This window comes from Hyperolius riggenbachi, chromosome 10 (assembly GCF_040937935.1).
Source record: "Hyperolius riggenbachi isolate aHypRig1 chromosome 10, aHypRig1.pri, whole genome shotgun sequence".
NCBI classification, from domain to species: domain Eukaryota; kingdom Metazoa; phylum Chordata; class Amphibia; order Anura; family Hyperoliidae; genus Hyperolius; species Hyperolius riggenbachi.
In genome coordinates this window covers 210,333,842-210,358,037 of record NC_090655.1, presented here as the reverse complement: position 1 = coordinate 210,358,037, position 24,196 = coordinate 210,333,842, and the positions used below count along the sequence as shown (strand labels likewise).

At 46.1% G+C, this 24,196-nt stretch overlaps 2 protein-coding genes across 5 annotated transcripts in view; one reads left to right on the top strand and one right to left on the bottom strand.

Moving 5' to 3' along the window:
• LOC137534368 (acyl-coenzyme A thioesterase 1-like) overlaps nucleotides 1–8,418 on the bottom strand; it is a 19,311-nt gene extending 10,893 nt beyond the window's left edge. Inside the window, exons 1-2 of the mRNA XM_068255847.1 lie at nucleotides 8,289–8,418; nucleotides 1,113–1,826 (exon numbers count right to left, since the gene is read on the bottom strand). Of these exons, the coding sequence (XP_068111948.1) occupies nucleotides 1,113–1,623 (511 nt within the window). The 5' untranslated portion in view covers nucleotides 1,624–1,826; nucleotides 8,289–8,418. The remainder of the gene's footprint in view (nucleotides 1–1,112; nucleotides 1,827–8,288) is intronic.
• LOC137534332 (oocyte zinc finger protein XlCOF6-like) lies at nucleotides 548–24,196 on the top strand. 4 transcript variants are annotated; one of them, XM_068255780.1, is made up of 3 exons: nucleotides 548–634; nucleotides 13,625–14,327; nucleotides 20,848–24,196. In XM_068255780.1, the coding sequence occupies exons 1-3, from the start codon at nucleotides 581–583 to the stop codon at nucleotides 22,194–22,196; spliced, it is 2,106 nt and encodes a 701-aa protein (XP_068111881.1). In that variant the 5' UTR covers nucleotides 548–580; the 3' UTR covers nucleotides 22,197–24,196. The 4 variants fall into 4 exon arrangements, with proteins under 4 accessions (XP_068111881.1, XP_068111884.1, XP_068111883.1 ...); XM_068255783.1 differs by lacking the exon at nucleotides 548–634 and adding an exon at nucleotides 8,607–8,677; XM_068255782.1 differs by lacking the exon at nucleotides 548–634 and adding an exon at nucleotides 8,850–8,935.

The following is a 24,196-nucleotide window of genomic DNA, read 5'->3' as shown; positions in this document are numbered from 1 at the left end:
TTGTTTACTGTGTAAGTAAGTAAAATAACACCTGGTCTCACAGAATGTTCTGGGGCAGAAAGCTGCATAACTAAACTACCAAGGCCAAGTTAAGCATCACTGGGAGGGCAGTGTTACATACAAAAATATAGCTATATGTAGATATAGGAAGTGTTTCTGATGCTGAAACCAGGATACGTAAAAGTGCGTATCCTGAATAACTTCCTACATTCTACAATAGGTCAGTACAGGTTAGAACGGTGGCACAACTGACGCATGCGAGGCTGACAAAGCCTAGGCCTCATTTCCACTTGGGCCTCATTCACACCAGTGCGCTTCTGTCCGCTTATATCAGCACCTCAAAGTTACAGACTGATACATGTTTCTGAAAAACGGACAGAAGCTCACAGTTTATGGGGGCAAGGAAGAACCCCGAGGTATAGCCATCTCTTTTTTTTTATTTATTTATTTATGGTCCCAGACAGTGTCTCAGTGTTCCACAGAATCCTCAGTGCCTTCCAGTACTTTCAGAGCTGCAACTACATACATTGCCCGTTATTAGTGTTCATTGTACAGTTAAAGTGTGGCAGAAGTCACCATCATGGAGTTAACATCACCATTCCTGTTCCTGTTGCATTATCTATACATGATCAGAGTGAGTTCACAGTCTCAGTACAGTATTCACAGTACACTGTATGTCAGTGGTCATAGTCCACTAGAACTCAATCTAGATCTATCTCATCTCTCAATCGTCTGTATTGCCTCCCCATAACCCCCTGCAAACTATCTTCCTCCCCCTCTTTGTGGCGTTTCCCTTTATGTCTCTTCTGTCACTACACCCCAGAAACTAGGGCTGTGGAGTCAGTACAAAAATCTTCCGACACCAACTCCGAGTACCCAAAATTGCTCCGACTGACTCCTTGACTCCGACTCCTTAGTCTAATACTTATCAAGGCTGTGGATTTTGTACAAAAATCATCCAACTCCGATTCCTCAGTTTATAAAATCACCGACTCCAATTCCGAGTACCCCAAATTGCTCCCACTAACTCCACAGCCCTGCCAGAAACACACACTGGCAAATATCACAGAATATTCACAATATTACATGGCAATGACGAGTTTCAGACTCACCAGGCGGCAGAAAGAGGGTAGCCCGGACTCTGCCCTCCCTGACCGGCTCCCGGGTAACCCCTTCCCCCATGAAGCCCCTCTCCTGGGTGGAGCTGGCGAGGAGGGCTCCGGACGGCTCCCGGTGGAGGGAGAAGCGCAGCTGGAAGGGGATCAGCACATCTTTCTTCAGCAGCCTGCGGAGGGGATCCCTGGTCTCCAGACTCCACAGCGGCCCCTCGGTCTCTATGCCAGTGAAGGTGCCGCCCTCCAGCGCCGGGCTCTGGCTGAGGTCCAGCTCCCCGCTGCCCCCGGCTCGGTACCGTCCCATTGAGGAGAAGAGCTGCCCGCCTTCATCAGTCAGCTCAGTGCGGAGTGTGATGTCCTGTCCGGGGCTCAGGCCGCTCACCTGCAGCTGCAGCGTCTCGTCATACAGGCAGCGCTGCGGGGACACCTGCAGCTGCACGCCGGAGGACATGGCGCGGCGCAGTGCCAGCAGGGTGACAGCCCGCTGCAGGAGGAGCATACGGGGCATTCTAGGTAGCTAGGGGTCATCCACTTGTGACTCGTCCCTTCCTGTGCTCTCCTGGGGGCGGTGATTCCACTGCTGGAAGGCGCGGTCACTGGCAGAAGCTTCTAATGCAAGTCACTTTTTCCATTGAATTGTATTCATCTGAGGGAAAACCGCATACATTCCAATTCCAAATAGTTTTTCTGCTGTGGGTCGCTTCCTCGAATCTAAAAAAAAATAAAAAAATTAATATAATAATATAAACGTCTGTGTTCCTTTTACTACAGGCAGCTGCCTTTAAAGGGATACTGTAGGGGGGTCGGGGGAAAATGAGCTGAACTTACCCGGGGCTTCTAATGGTCCCCCGCAGACATCCTGTGTTGGCACAGCCACTCACCGATGCTCCGGCCCCGCCTCCAGTTCACTTCTGGAATTTCTGACTTTAAAGTCAGAAAACCACTGCGCCTGCACGCCCGTGTCCTCGCTCCCGCTGATGTCACCAGGAGTGTACTGCGCAGACACAGACCATACTGGGCCTGTGCTGTGCGCTCTTGATGACATCAGCGGGATCGAGGACACGGCAACGCAGGCGCAGTGGTTTTCAGACTTTAAAGTCTGAAATTCCAGAAGTGAACCGGAGGCAGGGCCGGAGCAACGGTGAGTGGCTGCGCCAACACAGGATGTCTGCGGGAGACCGTTAGAAGCACCGGGTAAGTTCAACTCATTTTCCCCTGACCCCCCTACAGTATCCCTTTAAAGTAAATGGGATATAAAATAAAAAAGCCATATACTTACCTAAGGAGAGGGAAGGCTCTGGGTCCTATAGCGCCTTCCCGCTCCTCTCTTGGACCCCGTTCCAGTGCTGGGTCCCCGCTAGCAGTTATTCGACCAATTTGGTTAAATACTGCTCTATCTGCCAGCGAAGGAGGCTTGGAAAGTCTTCGGGAGCCCCAGTGCTCCCGAAAAAAACGGGACACTCCATACTGTGCATGCGCCCTCTCTCTCGCACTCGTGCATGCGCAGTTTGGAGCAGCCGGTCTTTGGCAGGTCTTGGCTTCTGAAGACTTTTGAAGTCCCCTGCAACGGGGATTCATGCAGAGCAGCTGCTGCTGCAGCAAGAGTACTGTGAGAGGAGCGGGAAGGCTCTATAGGACCCAGAGGCTTCTCTCTCCTTAGGCAAGTATCTTTTTCTATTTCCCCGATTCCCAATGACTTTAAAGTGTACCCAAGCAGACATGATGAGATAAACGTGTATGTACAGTGCAAAACATTAACAACCAGTCTGTTTGTCTTGTTTTATTTTGCTGTCTGAAAGAGTTAATTTTCAGGCATGCAAGTGACAGCTTCTGTCTTTTCTGTACCTTGAATATAGTAAATATCACTGATAAGAAAATTACAGCCATAAATTTCAAAAGCGCTTAGAATTGTGCTAGCAATTTATAATGTGAACTAGGCCTTAAAGGGGTTCTCTGCATGTCTAAAAATACAAAAACTGACACTTACCTGGGGCTTCTATCAGTCCCGTGCAGCTGTAATGTTCCGCGCTGTCCTCCTCCGATGCTCCGTTCCCCGCCGCCGGTAACCAGCAAATCATTCATCTAACTAGATGTATAGAACTGCGGCTGCGGTGGCGAGGGACCTTGCGGGCTGCAGGGGCCGGAGGATTCCCAGGGAAGTCTAGATTTGTTTTTTTCCCCACTGTTCAGGGTCCTTTTAAAAGGAGGTTCTCTGCAGGTCTAAAAATACTAAAACTGACACTTACCTGGGGCTTCTATTGGCCCCATGCAGCTGTCATGTCCTGTGTATGTTTAGACATGCAGGGAAACTCTTTAAAAGGACCTTAAAGAGTGGGGGGAAAAATCTGGACTTACCTGGTGATTCCTCCAGCCCCCCGCAAGGTCCCTGGCCCCTCTGGCAGCCCCATTAGCCTGGCAAATTCAGGCAGAGTTGTCAGCAACTGCGTTCTCAAGGCCTGTCCACAAACCTGGTTTGATCATACAGGCGTCACCGTAAGCCTCCTGCGCATCCGCAGTTTAATCTTCCGAGAACTGCGCATGTGCAGGAGGATTACAGCGATGTGTGTAATCGAGCCTTATGTGTGTGCCATTGCACACGACTTCGCCCAAGCTCATCAGGTTAATGGGGCCACCAGCGGAACCACGGAGGGGACCCAGAGGACGCTGAGGGACCTAGCGGGCTGCAGGGTGGGGGCTGGAAAAAGATTTGGGTTTTTTTTTTCACTGTTCAGGGTCCTTTTAATAGAATGCCACTGAACAGAGATAATAAGACATTCAATCTACATTGTAAATATTTAAATATAAAATGAAACCATGGAATAGCTACAAAAGTCAATTTTAGGAGTAGGAGAATAAATACTATTGTTTATCTCATCAGTTTATTGCCAACTTGGGTTCACTTTAAAGCAAACAAATGATAATTGCACATGTACCAGTATGGTTCATGCCTGCATGGTAGTACAAAGCTATTTTGCAGGAGAAGGAGTGGCTTCATGCTACTACGCTGGCGCGAATCATACCCGAGCATGCGCAATATGGCATGGAGCTAAAATATGTTCAGAGGGCACCTGCTTTGGATTGGTGGGGCCTAGGAGGATGGGGAAGCCTCTGGAAAATCCAGAAGCTTCCTTTTACAGACATAACTTTTCTTGTTTTCCGCCCATACGTACTCTTCAATTATTTAACTGGTTGCCAGTTGACTAGAAACACCCATGGCCTTGAATGAGCACATATGCACTGGCATACCTCCCAAGTTTTGACGATAGGATAAAGGGACACTAAAACATGCCCCTGCCTCACCTTCAGCCATGCCACTAATTCATGTTAACAGCAAAAAAAAAAAAAAAAAAAAAAGGGTGTGGTCATGGCATACTGTGCGCAGAGCGAACTGTACGTGAACCTACCAGCAGTGTGCCCCCTCTCCTACAAGAAAAAATAAACCCCTAAATTTCATACAAATAGACATATGAGACCTAACAACATAGACAATCCACAGTAACCACAGCCTATGACAGCCGATCGCTCTAGTGTCTCCCAGGGGGACAGCCGTGTCACAGAGCTGTCCCTAGTACAGCGCTGCCGTAGATTGCAGCGCTGTACAGTGTAAATAGAGGGCGGTTTCACCGTCTAACTAACAGTCTCCTAGCGGAGCCTCTGGATCCTAACAAGACTTTCCCCATCCTCCTCTGTACCACGGTGGCAGTGCTAGAGGTCTCTGAACGGCGGGCATGTAAATATTTACCTTCCTGGCTCCAGTGCAGGTGCATTAACAGCCCTCCACTCAGGTTCAGGCGGAAAAAGCCGACCCCGATTGGGTCCGCTCTACTGCGCAGGCGTGAGTCGTCTGCGCAGTAGAGTGGACCCAATCGATATCGGCTATTTCAACCTGAGCTCAATCGGGGATGCACCTGCGCTGGAGAAGCAGCGCCACAGCCGACTTTACTTGTCAGCTGTGGTTTCGGGGGGCCAGCACTGCCACCGTGGGATAGAGAGGAACGGGGGAAGCCTCGATAGGATCCAGAAGCTTCCCCTTACCGAGGCAAGTACCTCCCAGGGGACGTTTTTGACTTTACAGTGTCTTGTCTCTTTAAAGTTTTGAATTTTTGCAAAGAAATGTTATTACCTAAACAATGTTTTAGATTGCCCAGCAAGCTCATAGTGAACTGCTAGCAGTGTGTAAGGCCTCATTCACATCTGCTGCGCTGAGAAACGTGTGAGAGCGAGTTTCAAAAAACGCATGCGCTTGTGCGCGCTTTAGTGCGCGTTTCTGTGCGTTGCGCTTCTTTCAGGCACGTTTTGCTTAATGTAGCAGTAGCAGTTGTCAATAAAGCTTTGTTATTCTATGTAAATGTATTTTTTTTTCCTAAATAGGGGTAAAAAAACGCATGCGCTTCTATGCGTTTGTACGCGCTTCTATGCGCTTAAAAAGCGCACCCATTCACTTGCATTGATGTGCGCTTTACAGCTCAATGCACAGAAATGCATGCAACCCTACGTTTTTGTAACGCTGCTTAGCGCAGTGCATAGATGTGATCCAGCTACATTTAATTACATGGGAAAATAAATACCTTGCTGAACGCATAGGGCAATGCGCTGTGAAAAGCGCACAGAAACGGACCTGATGTGAACGAGGGGCTGGAAGTCAATATAATTGAGATAAAAACAAACAAACAGATACTTACCTATGGGGAGGGAAATCACTGGGTCCTATAGAGCCTTCCTGTTCCTCTCACGGTCCTCTCATTCCAGTCTGCCTCTGTTGGAGGCTTTAGAAGTCTTCAGGAGCCCGAGTGCTCCAGAAGACTAGTGACTCTGTACTGTACACGCCTGAGCGCGTTCACTCAGACGCAGCATGGAGCTGCCCATCTTCATAAGCACTCAGGCTCCCAGCGGCACAGAGCAGTGGTCGATCGATCTGTCTAATACCGCTAAAGGGGGTGATTGTGCAGGAACAAGGGGACCAGGAGAGTAATGGGAAGGCTCTATAGGACCCAGAGCCTCCCCTTTCCATAGGGATCTGTTGTTTTTTTTAAGTTTTTTAAAGTTCGGTTGACATCCACTTGAAAGAGACCAGAAAAGCCTATTTACTAAAATGCTATGAAAGACAGAAGTTGCCTTCTTAATTACTTTAGGAAAAGGCTAATTGAAATCTACACCCTGTTTTGGTGGTCACCTGGCTGGCAGGGCATAGATTTCAATTAGCTGCCGCTGCACGCATCCGCCATTTCCGTCGCTACCGACGATCTTGCCGTAGCTCACTGGCTCTGCCTGTCTCTATGATGGCAGAGCCCTGTGAGCAGGGCATGAGCCAATTTTATTGACTCCTGACCCTGTCTATCAACTTAAGCCGCTCCCATTGGCTTATATTGATAGGCAGGGTGAGGAGCCAATGAAAGCGGCTCCTGACCGTCTCACAGGAACTCTGCTGTCACAGAGATGGCAGAGTGGGTGGCCCAGGTTACCGCCGTGCGGCGGGGACTGTGGGTAAGTGTGGCGATTCGTCATCCGTCAGGATTCCGCGGTTTCTGCACCAGCGGTCTCTGGTCCTTAAGGGGGCAGAGACCGCTGGTACTTAAAGAGACACTGAAGCGGGACTAAATCTCGCTTCAGCTCTCATATATAGCAGGGGCATGTGTGCCCCTGCTAAAACGCCGCTATCCCGCGGCTGCACGAGGGTCCCTGACCCCCCAACCCACCCCCCGCAAACCTTGGTCGCAAGTTGGTCGTAGATTTTTGCTTCCTGGAGGCAAGGGCTAACGGCTGCAGCCCTGCCTCCCAGCGCGTCTATCAGACGCGCATCGCCGCCTCTCCCCCGCCCCTCTCAGTGAAGGAAGACTGAGAGGGGCGGGGGAGAGGCGGAGGTACGCGCTGACAGACGCGCGTGGGGCAGGGCTGCGGCGGTTAGCCCTGCCCCAATGTGGAAGCGCTCCCCCGCATTACGGAGGGGATTTGGGGGGACAGGGACCCCCGCTAAGCCGCGGGATATATATGAGGTCTGAAGCAAGATCTATTCTCGCTTCAGACTCTCTTTAAGTGGTTAAAGGAGTACTGTAATGACAAAAAAAAAAAAAAAGTTTAACTTACCTGCACAGGAAGCTCCCACCAATGTCAGCGGGAGCAAGGATGCGCAGTGGCTTGCAACAGTAAAGTCGCAAAAATTACAGTACTCCTTTAAAGCGGGATTGTCACCATAAAAATCAAATTTCAACAGCAACTGGTCTGAGTGTATTAAGTGATAAAGATGCTAATCCTGCAATCAAAAAAAAAAACTTTCAAAACTTTTTCTGCTGTTATGATTTGGAGTTATCACATACTTTAGGAGCACTGGCCCTTTAATAGTCAGTGTCAAACAGCTGCATGCTGGGAGTTCTTTTTATCTATAAAATATTCCTCCTCTTCCATTTATTTCCCTGCCTGAAACACATCCTCTGCTCACTTGTGTTTGCAAGCAAGGCCGAGGTGACTCAGCAATTGGAGGAAAAAAGAAAAACAGTAAAGGGCAGAAATGACATCAGCATTTAGCCTCAAACTGTGCGCAAAAGACATGGTTCCCAGCAAAAACAGAATTCTATTCATTTATTATATAAAATTCACTGAAATCAAAAAGTGGACAGTACAATACATGTGTTTTGTAAGTAGATCAAGTATTTATCTACTTATATATATGTGTTTTTCCCCCTGGCATAGTATAGCTAATCCTACTGTAGAGAGAGGTGTATGGAGACTGACATATTTATTTCCATTTAAGCAATACCAGTTACCTGGCTATCCTACTGATCCTCTGCCTCTATTACTTTCAGCCATAGACCCTGAACAAGCATGCAGCATATCAGGTTTTTCAGAAAATGTTGACAAATATGACAAGATTATCTGCATGCTTGTTTCTGGTGTGATTCAGCTACTATTTCGGCCAACTACATCAGCAGGGCTGCCAGGCAACTGGTATATCTCTCACTACAGTTCTTCTTTAAAACAGAAGGTATTTGTGATTATTCAGGTTGAAGTGAGCTTGGAGGTATCCCACAGTTCATCACTGCTGAATAGCAATGATTGTTGTACTGTCTTTGGATTCCTTCCATTACACCGGACCACACACAACTCAATGTATACTTTGAAAGCAGAGATAAGAAACAAAAAGTGAGAGTGGAGAAGAGAAAGCAGTGGGAGACTTACCAATAGGCATGTGGCTATAACCAGTGTAGAAAACTTGTTCTTGTTGTTAGCAAGTAATTGTGTCCTCCTGTTGTGTGTGTATCACAGTGTGGGACCTGACCCACCCAACCAGCCAGCCAGAGACACCGCCTTCTGCTGCCACACCCAGAGGGAGGGAGAACAGCAGGAGCCAGTGAGGATAAGTCGGGGGAGTGGGCGTAACCGCTGCCTCCCACTGTCACACACACGCCACCTATTAGCTGCTCGCAAATAAGGGGCGGGTAAGACAAGAGCCTGGTAGGAGGGAGCTGGTGCTCTCCTTCTGTCTTATCCTTGCAAGGCACATCGGAGGGCGAATGGGAAATGAATATACTCTACGTTCAGAATACTGATGGTTATTTTCTTTCAGGGTAAATGACAGTTGCAATTAACTACCACCAATCTCAATGAAAACATTACTTTCAGGTTTCTTTATTTAAAAGACAGGATAATATAAGTGAAGTGTGTTGTCTCCAAGGCAGGAGGCAGACATCTTGTTGTAGCTTGGAGGTGGTAAAATAAACTCAAACACCGGATTTGAGGTAAAATAGGCAGGAAGTGATGTAGCTCAGACAGGAAGCACAGCAGGAGGAGAGGCGAGGAGAAGTGGAGAGAACATGTTGGAAGAGGTACATGTGTAATTCTTGTTATATATTGTAGTGATGGGAATTCCGGTTCTTCTTGGAGAATCGGCTCTTCTGAATCGGCTCCCATTAAAGAGCCGGTGTAGTGAAAATTTTTGCTACCTATCATATTTTGCAACTTGCCATAGAGGACAGTGTATGACTGTGTAGGCGTGGCTCCTCTCTGTTAACACGCCTGTAATTTATTGCAACCACAGATCCCATTGAACTAGAAGGGGGATTGTTCCCTCCAGGGGGGGTTATTAGTTGAGCAAGAGGGGGGATTGTTTCCTCGGGGGGTGGGGGGTTATTAGTTGAGGAAGAGGGGGGATTGTTCCCTCCAGGGGGGGTTATTAGTTGAGCAACAGGGGGGATTGTTCCCTCCAGGGGGGGTTATTAGTTGAGCAAGAGGGGGGATTGATCCCTGGGGGGGGTTATTAGTTGAGCAAGAGGGGGGATTGTTCCCTCCAGGGGGGGTTATTAGTTGAGCAAGAGGGGGGATTGTTCCCTCCAGGGGGGGTTATTAGTTGAGCAAGAGGGGAGGGTTCTGTGTGAGAATAGGGTTTGGTTGGGTTGCATTTTCTGATACAGATAGGTTAAAGTCAATGGCTAGGTTGCACTTTCTGATAGCTATACGTATAAATAAGTGCAACCGGTTGCAAAATCTGATAAAGTTGCAAAAAATTTCACCACACCGGCTCTTACGGCTCTCAATCGGCTCTTCATTGAATATCACTAGACGCCACTCAGAATCGGAGTAAAAGCCCCGCCCCCATCTCCATGACAACTCCAGACTGCTTCTCTCGCTCGGACAATCCCTCCTGCTACTGCTCTGCTCTGCCCCATACACTCCTACAAGCTGCACGTGGAGGACTACAGTTGGCTGATGGTGTAATTTAAAGTGGATCCGAGATGAACTTTTACTCATTGCATAATTGTGTCCCTTTCCTATAGTTTATAGGGCATTCCTCAAGCCAAATACTTTTTTGTTTTTGTTTTAATAGTTTAATTCCCTATAAACTAAAAAAGCCACGCCCACAGGTCTCAGAGTGCCAAGGCACTTTCAGACAATAGCAAGGGCTTACAGGAGTTCAGTCTGGGCAGGAGGAGGGGGAGGTGTTACTAGCCATTGATTTCAAAGGCAGAGGGGAGGAGGGAGGAGGAGAGGGGACTGAATTTACACACAAGAAATCTGATACCATCTCCAGCTCTTAGCCTGTGACAATATGACAAAAAGAACATGGCTGCCCCCATTGTATCACAGGAATAAATAATCATACACTTTTTAAACTTTTGCAGCTAAATATGCTGTGTAAACTATCTAAACTTTAGATAAGATATATAGACAAGTTACTTGTTATAGTTAGTGTTTCATCTCGGATCCGCTTTAAGGGCTCTGCCTCTGACACAGGAGACCAGGGTTCGAATCTCGGCTCTGCCTGTTCAGTAAGCCAGCACTAATTCAGTAGGAGACCTTTGGCAAGTCTCCCTTACACTGCTACTGCCAATAGAGCGCGCCCTAGTGGCTGCAGCTCTGGCGCTTTGAGTCCGCAAGGAGAAAAGCGCAATATAAATGTTATTTGTCTTTTTTGTCTTTGTACATTTCCCAGCATGCCTCAGCGCCCTTTATTACACAGCAAACCAGAGCTGTGTGGGGCGGCTGAGGCATCGGCTCTTTCAAAACTGAGAGCCGACTCTTGTCGTTCGCAGCAAAGAGCCGGCTCTTAGAGCCGGCTCGTTCGCGAACGACCCATCACTAATATATTGAGCAGAGGGTTGGTTGAACATACTTTGTTACAGAGCACACCATAGTACACCTGTAACTATCTTATACCTCCCAACTTTTTGAGTTAAGAGACAGCGACACTTAAACCATACCCCTGTCACACCCATAATCATGCCCCAACACACCTCTAGTCACGCATACCATGAAGATTTCATTGGAAAAATATGTTGTTTTATAATTTAAACCACACTAGTCCTTTCTATCCTGGTTAGTTTTCCTTCATATTAACAATTGAAAATAAGAAATATATCAATTTAAGGATGAGAATAAAGTTTGGCGTTAAACACAATTCAGGGCTCCCCAAAAGGGATTGTCTCTCCAAAATAGGGACATTTGGGAGCAATGCTATCCTGATCACCCCCTTAAAGATACTTTTATATTACTGTTGTGATTTCTTTTCTAGTGAACCTTTTACATGTGCCATAGATTATGACTGGCATCTCTCCTTCCTAATTATAATAATTAGCACTATAGTCACATCACAGACAAGAGGAGATATATATTGAATATAACCATATCCCTCCAGAACTGGCATTTCTCCCCCTCATCTCCCCCTAGCATTGCCATATTACCCTGCAGGGTAGCCATATCCAGTGATGGGCTGCTGAGTAGCTACCAGTTCCTAGCTACTCAGTATTGAAATGGTAATCAAGTCTAATTACACCTGGTGTGACGGGGGTTAACTTACCCAAAAGTCCTCGGGATCCTCTGTGTTCCATTCACCTCACAGGAGGCCAGAAGGAGGAAGCGCTGTAGTGAGTCGTGGAACGTGGCCAACACTTTAGGTATGACGGGAATGCCACACAGGATTCCGCGGACTTCTGCCTAAGTTAAATTCCCCCCCCCCCCCCCCCCCCCCAGGGCATCTGCGGTCACAGCTATTTAATCAGCAGTTCATTAAGATTTTAATTCCGAGTAGCTTGCTATTCAAAATTACTCAGAAGCCCATCACTGATTGTATGTATAGGAGCAGAACACAGAGGTTACAGGCCAGATAACAGAAGGTCTATTCTCAGATGACAGAATGTTTTTTTAATTGCCTGGGACAAGGTTAATCTTAGTTGTTTCCCCATTCCCTAGGTGTGAAAACAAGCTCTTTGGAAACTGTCTACATATCAAAGAGCTGATGCTTCAAGAAGGCCTGGGATAGTTGATACCTGGCCTTAGCCCAATTAGCACATCTCCACTAAAGCCAAAAGGTTTATAGCCATTCAGGGAACTGTGCCAGCAGGAAGCTATCTCCCTGTCCCCCAAACCATGGGAGGTAGCCAGCTGTATTCACAAAGTATAGTGAAGCCATTTCATATTTGCTCTCGTGTCCACCTAACCATAAGTCACATCCCTACACAAAGTATACGACCAAATTCTGGTTGTCGTGGCCGACACATAGACATCTTGCACGATAGAAGTAACTGTGAACAAACATTAGTTATGAAATAGCAGTATTTATAATAGCAATGTTTCATACAGTACAATGATGTGTGATATTAAAACGATGCACTTTTTTCACGGGTCACGAATATGGTATTATTGTATGTGGGCAATGAAGCATGCCCGGAATATGGACGATAATACATTCCTCGCTGCCAGCGTGCAGTAGGAGGCTCAGTCTGAAGCAGGGACAGGACTTGGACTCCCGCCTACCCAGGCAGATTCTTCACAAGGGCAGGGCTGACAGCCATCTTTAATCTCCCAATTTTCCATCGAACACACAACTTTCAAAAGAGCCCATGGAGATAGCTTGCCTAAGCTTTCTTTGACTTCCACAAAGGACTCCAACATTTCCAATCTCTAAGTATTAATTTCTTAATTTTTCCCTTTGGCTGGATAGTGTACTGGTTAAGGGCTCTGCCTCTGACACAGGAGACAAGGGTTCGAATCTTGGCTCTTCCTGATCAGCCAGCAACTATTCAGTAGGAGACCTTGGGCCAGACTCCCTAACAGTGCTTCTGCCTATAGAGCACGTCCTAGTGGCTGCAGCTCTGGCACTTTGTTTCTGCCAGAAGAAAAGAGCGATATAAATGTTCTGTGTCCTTTTTTATACTGTGGCTACTGTTTTCATAATTGTTTCATTTTCCTGTAATAATTAAATTTGGATTGCATTTGCTAATAAAACGGCTAAAGGTCAGTTTTACAGCTATTTACCCAAGTTGAGTATGGCAGAATGAATCAGTCAGAACAGAGTGTGTCAACCCTTTCTTCTTAGCTCAGATTAGCTAGCAGGTTAATCTTTTCCTGAATAAAAGGGGTGGTGCCAGCCTTTTACCTGAAAGTTGTGCGCAGTAAAGTGTTGGTGGTTTTCACCCATTCCCTCCTGACCTGTCTATTTGCCCAATTCCAGCAGCCTCCGCACATCGTCTGCATCCATGAGGGTGGATGGTCTGTGGGCTGAAGCAAATTGAGAGGCAGTAAGTGGTCTGGCCAGTAGGGAGCGTGGGACAATACCTGTTGCTGGAGGAGTGGTGTACCTGCAGGAGAAGTAGCACCAGAATGTGCAACCTTGGCAAAAGATTTGCACTAAGAAAGGTAACTATAAATTGCATTGTCAGAATATGGAGCTGTAGTCCCATCTGCCCAGTTCATCAGTTGTCAGAGCCATAGGTAATTTTATTTTATAGCTAATTAGCTGTAGGCCTCGGCTTCTATCTTCTTTTGTCTCCAGCTGTTCTCTCTTCACATCCTCATCCATCTACCTCTGCCGGCACTGCTGTAACCTCCCAGGAATGTGTGCATGGAGAGGAGGAGAGAAGCACCAGATGATGAGCACACCGGAAGAGAGGACTGTGGTGCTGAATGTCCAAAACACCACAGCTTATGGGATATTATCAACCCCTAGCAAATGATGTTCTTTTCTGTGCTGTGTTTATTAGTGCTAATATTTTACAGCAATAATTTGTTGTCCTTTTCAGAACTCAAGATCTGAGCTCAAAGAAAAAGAGACGTATATGAGGATTGATGAACAGCCTACAGAGGAGGGTGACATGATGAGGACAATTAAAGAAGAAGAGACGTGTGTGAGGAGTGGTCGGCAGTCCATGGAGGGGAGCGACAAGATGGGGGCAATTAAAGAGGAAGAAGAAGAGACGTATGTGAGAGGTGATGAACAGTTTATGGAGGAGGGTGACATGATTGGGACAATTAAAGAAGAAGAGACATATGTGAGGAGTGATCAGCATGCTATGGAGGGCGGTAACAATATGGGAACAATTAAAGAGGAAGAAGAAGAGACCTATGTGAGGAGTGATCAGCAGTCTGCGGAGGAGGGTAACATGATGGGGACAATTAAAGAGGAAGAAGAAGAAATATATGTGAGAGGTGATCAGCATTCTATGGATGAGGGTGATATGATGAGGACAAGTAAAGAGGAAGATACGTATGTGAGGAGTGATCAGCAGTCTGCGGAGGAAGGTAACATGATGGGGAAAATTAAAGAGGAAGAAGAGATATATGTGAAGAGTGATCCGCAGTCTATGGAGGAGGGTGAAATGCTGGGGACAAATAAAGGGGAAGAAGAAGAAGAGACATGTGTGAGAAGTGATAAGCTGTCTGCAGAGGAGGGGGACATGATGGGGACAACTAAAGACGAGGACCCTCTTAAAGAGGGCAGAACAGGTGAGTCATCAACACTAAATATTGAATATCTTGTTAGTTATTATGACTGTGTCACTGCTCACAGATTGGCCTGTGTTGGGGTATCCTCTGGACTCCTGTTAGATTTCTGTAATATAAAACTATCATTCTTGATTGTATTTGGTGACAGGGATGAGTAGTGACTGTTTCAGTGTGCAGTTATCAAGGCAGTGTCTAGGCTATATTTCTCCCCCGCCCAACCCCACCTGTAGACTCAGGCACACTGTTGTGTTGCTGTAGCCAGAGGTGCCCCTCAGTGTTAGGTATCCTCCAATACAGGTAGCCAGAGCTAGCCCCAGTATGAAGTTGTCAAAGGCACCCCTCAGTGTGATTAGCCAGTTGTGACACCCTGTATAGGTGCCAGAGGAGCCCCCAATATTAGGTAGCCAGATGTACCCTCCCTCCACCTTCCCGGTCAGTGTTCTCCCCAGGCTCTTTTAGCACCCGGCTAGATTTGGTGACCACCCGGCTGTCAAACAGACATCAAACAAATGACAGCGCTCATAGGCTGCAACTGAATTGTAGACTAACAGAGGCATGCAGAGCCCCACAGGGCTAAATACATGCCTTGAATGGAAATCATGTACTAGTCCTAATCTATAATTTGAATGCAAATTGATGCACATGGATGCAGCTAGCCATAAGTATACTTACATGAGTTTTGTACAGCAGGAGACATTGACAGCGCTTCCAAACAGAGGCTGCACCCGAATTGACTACCTGCAATAGATGTGCAGAGCTCCACAATTGTGGACTAAAATACACAACATGCATTCAAAACCGGTACAGCAAAGGAGGACATTAGCTTCAGTATAAATAATATGTGCACAAATTATTCCCTACTAGTCCTGCTGTACCCGGCTGCCATCGGCTCACCTCCTCCTATGCTGTAAGCAGAGTTGCCCTGCATTTTCATCTCAACCCACCCTGCTACTTTTTCATGCCACCCGGCTACTATTTCATGCCACTCGGCTGGAAAAAAAATTCTGGGGAGAACACTGCCGGTATATAGATTGTAAGCTCACAAGGGCAGGGTTCTCTCCCCCTTTTGTGTCTTGGAAATCATTATACATTTTATTTATCATGTTACTTTTATCACTGTCATTACCAATTCTATATTTTGTGTTTTGTATCATTCTTTGTATTTTGTCACTAATTATGTATCTTGTATATTAGTGTACACCATTGTCTGTATTATTATGTACCCCATGTTTGCTTCTTACTTTGTATAGCACCGCAGAATATGTTGGCGCTTTATAAATCAATAATAATAATAATAATAATAATAGAGCCCCTGCATTGAGTAGCCAGATGCAGCCCTCCAGTATAAGATGTGGGGGCTCTCTGTCTATCTATACTGGATGTGGGGCTCTCTGGCTAGATAGCTATAGAGCCCCACATCCAGTATAAGACAGCCAGAGAGCTCCCACATCCAGTGTTGTGCTTAAAAGGGGTAAATGCGGGTGAGTGGTGAATGTATTGTGGAGGGAGTTCTGAAGGAGGGGAGAGGATCGACATAAGTCTTGTAAGTAGAAGTGAGAAGAGGTGACCAGATAGAAAGACAGGAGAATTTTGTTAGTAGAATGGAGATGGCTTGTAGGATGGTATCTGGAAATAAAGTTATTTATATAAGAAGAAGCTGGTTGTAAAGAACTTTGTAGGCAAGAGTCAGGATTTTAAATTTTATCCTATGGCTATCATTCATTAAAGCAGTGCGGTAAAAAAAATCTGTGCGTGCAAATACCGCATTCGGTAGTTTACACTTCTGTGTGCTCATTCATAAAAATGTTTACAGTTGCGATACAAGTTTGGTATTTTCCTGAACTAGGCAGGCGGTAGGCTGGCAGTATGTTTGTGTAACATGAGAAGCTGCCTGAGTTGATACAATGGGTATCATTCATAAAGCATTTCCACATGCGGAAATGCTTAAAACAGCTGACTTTACCGCCCACGTAGCAAATTCTGCATTCATTAAGGCTCCTTCCGCATGAAAAGCTGACATTACCGAGCAGAGCGATAAATCACTGCCTTGTGCGGTGATTATTGTAAAAAATTAAAAAAAATGTTAATTCATAAATATTACCGCAAGCGGTGTGAGGTCGGTAAGTACCGCTCCCTTGGATGTGGCGATACCAATGTTAAGTGAATGGAGACACAGACCTCCCAGGCAGCTGCAGTAGAGCGGAACACGGAGAAATGTATCAACTCTGCTGCTTCCTGTGCTTCCGCAAGCCTACCGCCTGCCTACCGCCAGCCTAGTTCGTGGAATCTCCGCACTGCTACCGCACCTGAACACTTTTTTTTTATGAATGAGCAGCCAGAAGTCTAAAACACCACCAGCGATGTTTTCCCGCACTGATTCTCCATACCAACAGCACTTTCATGAATGATAGCCATTTTCTCCTCCAGAGACAGCGTTACTATAGAAGAGGCAGCCCCAGCATCCCTTTACACGTGCATTTTTTAAAAACTGCCTCTGCTTGCCCTGAATCTGCCGGAATCTGTCTATTAGTCTTTCTAAACAATCTATTTAATTGCCACAACTTAGAGGAAGTTCAAAAAAATTTTACACATGCAGGCTTTCTGACGTGAAATATATCTGAAAACAGGTACCCAAGGGGTTAATAAAACACAGCCTTGGTATTCCAATGCCTTTTTTTTTTTTTTTTGCTCCACTGTCACTGCTGCTGCTGCCTGGGAGGTCTGTCTAATTAGCTTAGCTGTTCTCCGCATGGTTATCTCTACTTCAAAGGGAGCGGTAATCTCCGTGCTGATACCGTTTGCTCTAATCTTTATGAATTGACATATGGTGACATTTGTTAACATAATCACTGCACATGGCGGTAATTTATCTCTCTGCTCAGGAATGTCAGCTTTTCATGTGGAAACAGCTTTTATGAATAAACACTTTGCTAAGTGCTCGGTAAATTCAGCTGTTTTCAGCATTTCCGCATGCGGGAATGCTTTATGAATGATAGCCTTTGTGTAAGTGGCAGCCAGTGAAGGGTCTGACAGAGGGGGATTGGGCTGGAGAAGTGGAAAGAGAGGTAAATGAGTCGTGCAGCAGAGTTCATGATGGACTGTAGCGGGGCTAAACGTTTAGCGGAAGGCTGCAGAGCAAAGAGTTGCAATAGTCTAGTCATGAAATAATCAGAGCATGCACCAGAAGTTTGGTAGTGTCCTGTGTGAGTAAAGGGCAGTTGTGGGAGATGTTTTTTAGGTGGAGCCGACAAGAGGAGGATAGTTTGTCAATGTGTGGTTTGAATGATAGACTCAAGTCCAGTATTACAGCTAAGGCAGTGAGACTGGGGGACAGGCATTATTGAAGTGCCATCAACAGACTGTGATGTGGGAAGATTACCATTTCAGTCTTGTCGATATTAATTTGTAGAAAATGGGAGGACATGAAGGAAGTGATTGCAGTGAGACAGCCAGGAACACGAGCTGTTATGAGTATCCAAGTCAAGAGCTGAAGGGTAGATTTGGGTATCATCAGCGTAAAGGTGGTAATGGAAGCCAAACAAACTGACGAGCTGACCAAGACTGTAATAAACTGACAATGGTCACTGTACATTACTCTACTCTATATACTGTACTGCATAGAGGGAAAAAAACAGGGGGGGGGGGGGGGGGGGATAAAGTAAACCTGGTGCGTTCATGTTCCAGGAGCATCTTGTAGATGTTCTACCCAGTGGGTGTTTTCCTGTATCGCCTTCTGTCCTCATGTGTCCCCTTTTTCTCCCCGTGTCCCTTTCTGTCCCTGTGTCCTCCTTTGCTCCTCCTGTGTGTCCCCCTGTGTGTCCCACTGTGTCCTATTTTGTACCCTTATGTCTCCCTGTGTCCTACTCTGGTTCCCCTGTGTGTCCCTCTGTGTCCTCCTTTGCCTCCGTGTCTCACCTCCTGTTCCCCTGTGTTGTTCTCCAGTTTCCCCCGTCTCCTCTGCTCCCTGTGTCTAAAAACAATTAGTAGCAGGGTGTCTCGGCTCCCGCAGTGAGCGCTGACCTCTCATCTCCACCGCTGCTCCTCTAGTGCCAGCTTTTGCTGATTGTGTCATCTGCAGATTCCGACACCAGGGGAGCTGTGCATGAGAAGAGAGGTCTGCACTTGCCACTAGAATCGATGGATAAGGTGAGCCGCTCTGCCGCTAATTGTTTTTATACAGTGGGAGGGGAGGAGATGTTGTGGCGGTTCATATCGACAAGCGATCATAAGCCAGGGACTCCCTGTATTTGGCATATAAGGCACAGGGACTTTTTCTCCCCATTTTTGGGGAGAAAAAGTGTGTCTTGTATGCCAAAAATATGGTACATTGTTCACTGTAGGGGGTGATTTATGTACTGTATATACAGTGGCTTGCAAAAGTAGTCGGTCTCCTTGAAGTTTTCCACATTTTGTCACATTACTGCCACAAATATGAATACATTTTATTGGAATTCCACGTGAAAGACCAATACAAAGTGGTGTACACGTGGGAAGTGGAACGAAAATCATACATAATTCCAAACATTTTTTACAAATCAATAACTGCAAAGTGGGGTGTGCATAATCCCCCCGAGTCAATACTTTGTAGAACCACCGTTTGCTGCAATTACAGCTGCCAGTCTTTTAGGGTATGTCTCTACAGCTTTGCACAACTAGAGATTGAAATCCTTGCCCATTCTTCTTTGCAAAACAGCTCCTGTTCAGTCAGATTAGATGGACAGCGTTTGTGGACAGCAGTTTTCAGATCTTGCCACAGATTCTCTATTGGATTTAGATCTAGACTTTGACTGGGCCATTCTAACACATGGATATGTTTTGTTTTAAACCATTCCATTGTTGCCCTGGCTTTATGTTTAGGGTTGTTGTCCTCCTGGAAGGTGAACCTCCGCCCCAGTCTCAAGTCTTTTGCAGACTCCAAGAGGTTTTCTTCCAAGATTGCCCTGTATTTGGCTCCATACATCTTCCCATCAACTCTGACCAGCTTCCCTGTCCCTGCTGAAGAGAAGCACCCCCAGAGCATGATGCTGCCACCACCATTACTGACAGTGGGGATGGTGTGTTCTGAGTGATGTGTTAGTTTACCGCCACACATAGCGTTTTGTATTTTGGCCAAAAAGTTCCATTTAGGTCTCATCTGACCAGCGCAACTTCTTCCACATGTTTGCTGTGTCCCCCGCATCGCTTGTGGCAAACTGTAAACGGGACTTCTTATGCTTTTCTGTTAACAATGGCTTTCTTCTTGCCACTCTTCCATAAAGGCCAACTTTGTGCAGTGCATGACTAATAGTTGTCCTATGGACAGATTCCCCCACCTGATCTGTAGATCTCTGCAGCTCGTCCAGAGTCACCATGGACCTCTTGACTGCATTTCTGATCAGCTCTCTCCTTGTTCGGCCTTTCAGTTTAGGTGGACGGCCTTGTCTTGGTAGGTCTACAGTTGTACCATAGTCCTTCCATTTCTGAATGATCCTTTGAACAGTGCTCAGTGGGATGTTCAAGGCTTTGGAAATCTTTTTGTAGCCTAAGCCTGCTTTAAATTTCTCAATAACTTTATCCCTGACCTATCTGGTGTTTTCTTTTGTCTTCATGGTGTTATTGCTCCCGATATTCTCTTAGACAACCTCTGAGGCCGTCACAGAGCAGCTGTATTTGTACTGACATTAGATTACACACAGGTGCACTCTCTTTAGTAATTATCACTCATCAGGCAATGCCTATGGGCAACTGACTACACTCAGACAAAAGGGGGCTGAATAATTATGCACACCCCACTTTGCAGTTATTTATTTGTAAAAAATGTTTGGAATCATGTATGATTTTCGTTCCACTTCTCACGTGTACACCACTTTGTATTGGTCTTTCACGTGGAATTCCAATAAAATTGATTCATGTTTGTGGCAGTAATGGGGCAAAATGTGGAAAACTTCAAGGGGGCCGAATACTTTTGCAAGCCACTGTATCTGTATGTATTTATATCCAGCCACATTAGTAATAGTGGTTTTTGGATCTCACTGACATGCATGAAGAATTCCTCTACCTCACAGCAGCTCCTATAATTCAGTGTTGTGTAACGACACAATATCTTTATTTGCATAATTGGGAACAAGGGAGAGAAAAGTTACACTGATAAGGGGCATATGAGTGACACGCATACATAATGACAATAAGATTTTGTAAGTGAAGCCACATTGCTCTACAAATATAATGCATATTTCTTGCTATAAGTACATATAGGTAAAGCATTGCTTCCGTTGCCTCATCAAGCTCTACAATTTACTGCTTTTCCATGTTTGGCCAATGCTTTAGCTATAGGCCAATGAGACGCAAATAACTCTGAGATGGTGCCAATTGTATGCTAATTATATGCAAAGCTATGCAGTTACTGCATCTGGCTCATTTCTAATCTGCATACATCTTCATCAACTTGGAGTTATGAGCAGCTCACTGACCATCCCTAATGATATTTGTTACTGCTCTCAGAATTCTCTAACAGGAAGTGATGATGTTTCTCTATTTGCAGTGCTGAGTCCCAGCAACAGGAACCTCTCCAAGACTCATCTCCCTGTATCCACACACTTTACAACGGATGATGATGACATTGGACAAGAGTCTCCTTCAGATATCCTGGTGATCCCAAGTAATCCCCCAGACTCCCCACACCTGTTTAATCCCAGGGGTCCTCATACCCAGCACAACTCTCCCACTGCTGGACGGTCTTATTCCTGTTCCAAATCAAGACTTGTCAGTCATGAGAGATCTCACACTGGTGAGAAGCCTTATTCATGTGCTGAGTGTGGGAAATGTTTTGCATATAAAGGAAACTTGGTCATACATGAGAGATCCCACACTAGTGAGAAGACCTTTTCATGTGCTAAGTGTGGGAAATGTTGTGTTTTGAAATCTTACCTTGTCCTACATGAGAGATCTCACACTGGTGAGAAACCCTATTCATGTGATGAGTGTGGGAAATATTTTTCATTTAAATCACAACTTGTCATACATGAGAGATCTCACACTGGTGAGAAGCCCTATTCATGTGATGAGTGTGGGAAATGTTTTGCACGGAAGACAGAACTTGCCAGTCATGAGAGAGCTCACACTGGCGAGAAGCCATATTCATGTACTGAGTGTGGGAAATGTTTTGGACAAAATAAAAGCCTTGTCTCTCATAGAAGAACTCACACTGGCGAGAAGCCATTTTCGTGCTCTGAGTGTGGGAAATGTTTTGTACAGAAATCACACCTTGTCATACATCAGAAATCTCACACTGGTGAGAAGCCATATTCATGTGCTGAGTGTGGGAAATGTTTTGTACAGAAATCACACCTTGTCATACATCAGAAATCTCACACTGGTGAGAAGCCATATTCATGTGCTGAGTGTGGGAAATGTTTTGGACTTAAAAAAAATCTTGTCATACATAACAAAACTCACACTGGTGAGAAGCTATGTTCGTGTGCTGAGTGTGGGAAGTGTTTTGTACAGGTATCAGACCTTGTCAGACATCAGAAATCTCACACTGGTGAGAAGCCATATTCATGTACTGAGTGTGAAAAATGTTTTGTAAGGAAAGCAGACCTTGTCAATCATAGGAGAACTCACACTGGCGAGAAACCATATTCATGTCCTGAGTGTGGGAAATGTTTTGGACTTAAAAGAAACCTCGTCATACATAACAGAACTCACACCGGTGAGAAGCTATATTCGTGTGCTGAGTGCGGGAAACGTTTTGTACAGACATCAGATCTTGTCAGACATCAGAAATCTCACACTGGTGTGAAGCCATATTCATGTGCTAAGTGTGGAAAATGTTTTGCACAGAGATCACACCTTGTCAGACATGAAAAAGCTCACGCTGGTGATAAGTAAGGATCAGGAAAATGCAGCTCTGCATTCAGTGAACCTGAATAGCGTAGGAGAAGTGCGCTCTTTGCGTACCTCTGCAGCAGCCGCGGGATCCGGTTCTCGTAGTTGCGCGCAGCGGCGGATGGCCGTCTGGGAACGATCCATGCGTATGGGGCTGGAGGAAGCCCCAGGTATGTATAAAATCTTTTCTTTAGATAATCTCTGGTTCCCTTTAAAGGATACATCAGAGTTGCAAAAAAAAATAAAAAAAAAATATTGACCTCTACTTACCCGAAGCTTCCTTAAGCCCCTGGCAGCCAATATGTCCCTCACCGCAGCTTCCAGGATCACCTCCGTTTCAGATGCAGACCTCGCCAGATCGGCATCTACTGCGCCTGGGCGAGCGCAACTGGTGATCGCTCTTACGTGGTCTGAAGCAATCATTCCAGACCACGTGAGTGCGACCCTGAGTGGCACTCACGCAGGTGCAGTAAATTCCGATCTGGCAAGGTGTGCATCTGGAATGGAGGTGATCCCGGGACAAGGAAGCTGCGGCGAGGGACATATAGGCTGTCAGGGGCTAGATGAAGTCTGAGGTAAGTCGATGTCTTCTTGGGGGGGGGCTACAACTCCACTTTGTAGTTATGGTGAGCGGAGGAGGAGGTATGTATCCAGCAGCAATGAGTGGAGGAGGCAGCATTGTGTTCTCAGCAGGGTGGGGGGCCTGGACTTCTTCCTTTCTCAAGAACCTCCCCTGCTCTCCCAGCAGCCACATCTTTTTTTAGACCTACTGATCAATGCGGTGATGTGTGGTATGATGTCATCTCCGTGCAGCTGCTTGCCCCTCTCAGTCTCTCTCTCTCTTTCATCTCTTTTTGCATTAGTCACGGGACACATGCAGGAAGACATGCAAGGTGGAGCCTGACTGAGAAGAAGCAAGGAGGGGAGCAACCAGCTGCAGTGAGGTGAGATGAAAAATCATGCTGTTCTATGCGTATGAGAGGCAACTGCGGGGGGAGCAAGAGAGAGGGGGGAGGGGGTCTGGTGGAGAGCAGAAGAAAGAAGTCCATGCCCCCATTCACATGAATAAATATTTAGGTTTAAGGATATCCAAGCTGAACGGTCAGAGTAAATTTCGACTTATTTGTGGCCTTTTCCAGCCACCCCTAGCAGCCTGTGTGGTCCCTTACGGCAGTTCTGCTGCCCTCCAGTGTGCCGCTAGCTTATCCATAAGATCACTGATTACAGCTGGGCCGCAGGCTTCTGAGTGAGCATGTCTGGGCACCTCTCTCAAACTCACAAGATACAGTGACATGGTGCAACTAAATTAGACCTAAGCCAAACTACAGTACGTTGTTCCCATACATGTAGTGTGGTGCACAAAAAGTGTGTACATAGGAATATGTACATAAGCACACTAGCATAGCGGAACATGGGTCTATTGTGAGTAGAGTGGAACCAAAGTAATACGTGTGTGCAGGCTTCCCACTGGATTGATGACTACAGACCCACACAGATAAGGTTAAATACAGATAAACATTGTTCAAAAGAAAAAAGAAGTGTGGCTCAAACCAGGTATCACCTTAATTTTATAATGACTGCCGAAATGTCTATTGACTAATTAAAATGGCACAGCAAATGCTTGTTGCATCCGCTTGTCAGAATGTGCAGGTTCTAAACTGACTCACCGCTATTCCCTGCAGGAGTTGGTGCCCACACAATTGTTTTGCATCTCAACAGGGGCGTCGCTTGAAGGCCTCACATGCCCCCAGAAATGGTGGTGGTGGGTGGTGGGGGGTAGCACTGACAGCCCCCTGAGCACTGCCACCGCTCCGCTAATTGGTATTGTGTTTATATTATAAGCAATTTTTTCTTTGCAGCACCTGTTATGCTATCTGAGCAAGCATATATGTACAGTACATATATTTTGTCGCCTGTATCGGTCCCTTGTCATTCACCCCACGCTGTTGTTTTGATTGGTTGAAATTGTACTGGCATGTAATAAAGATTATTATTTTATCACA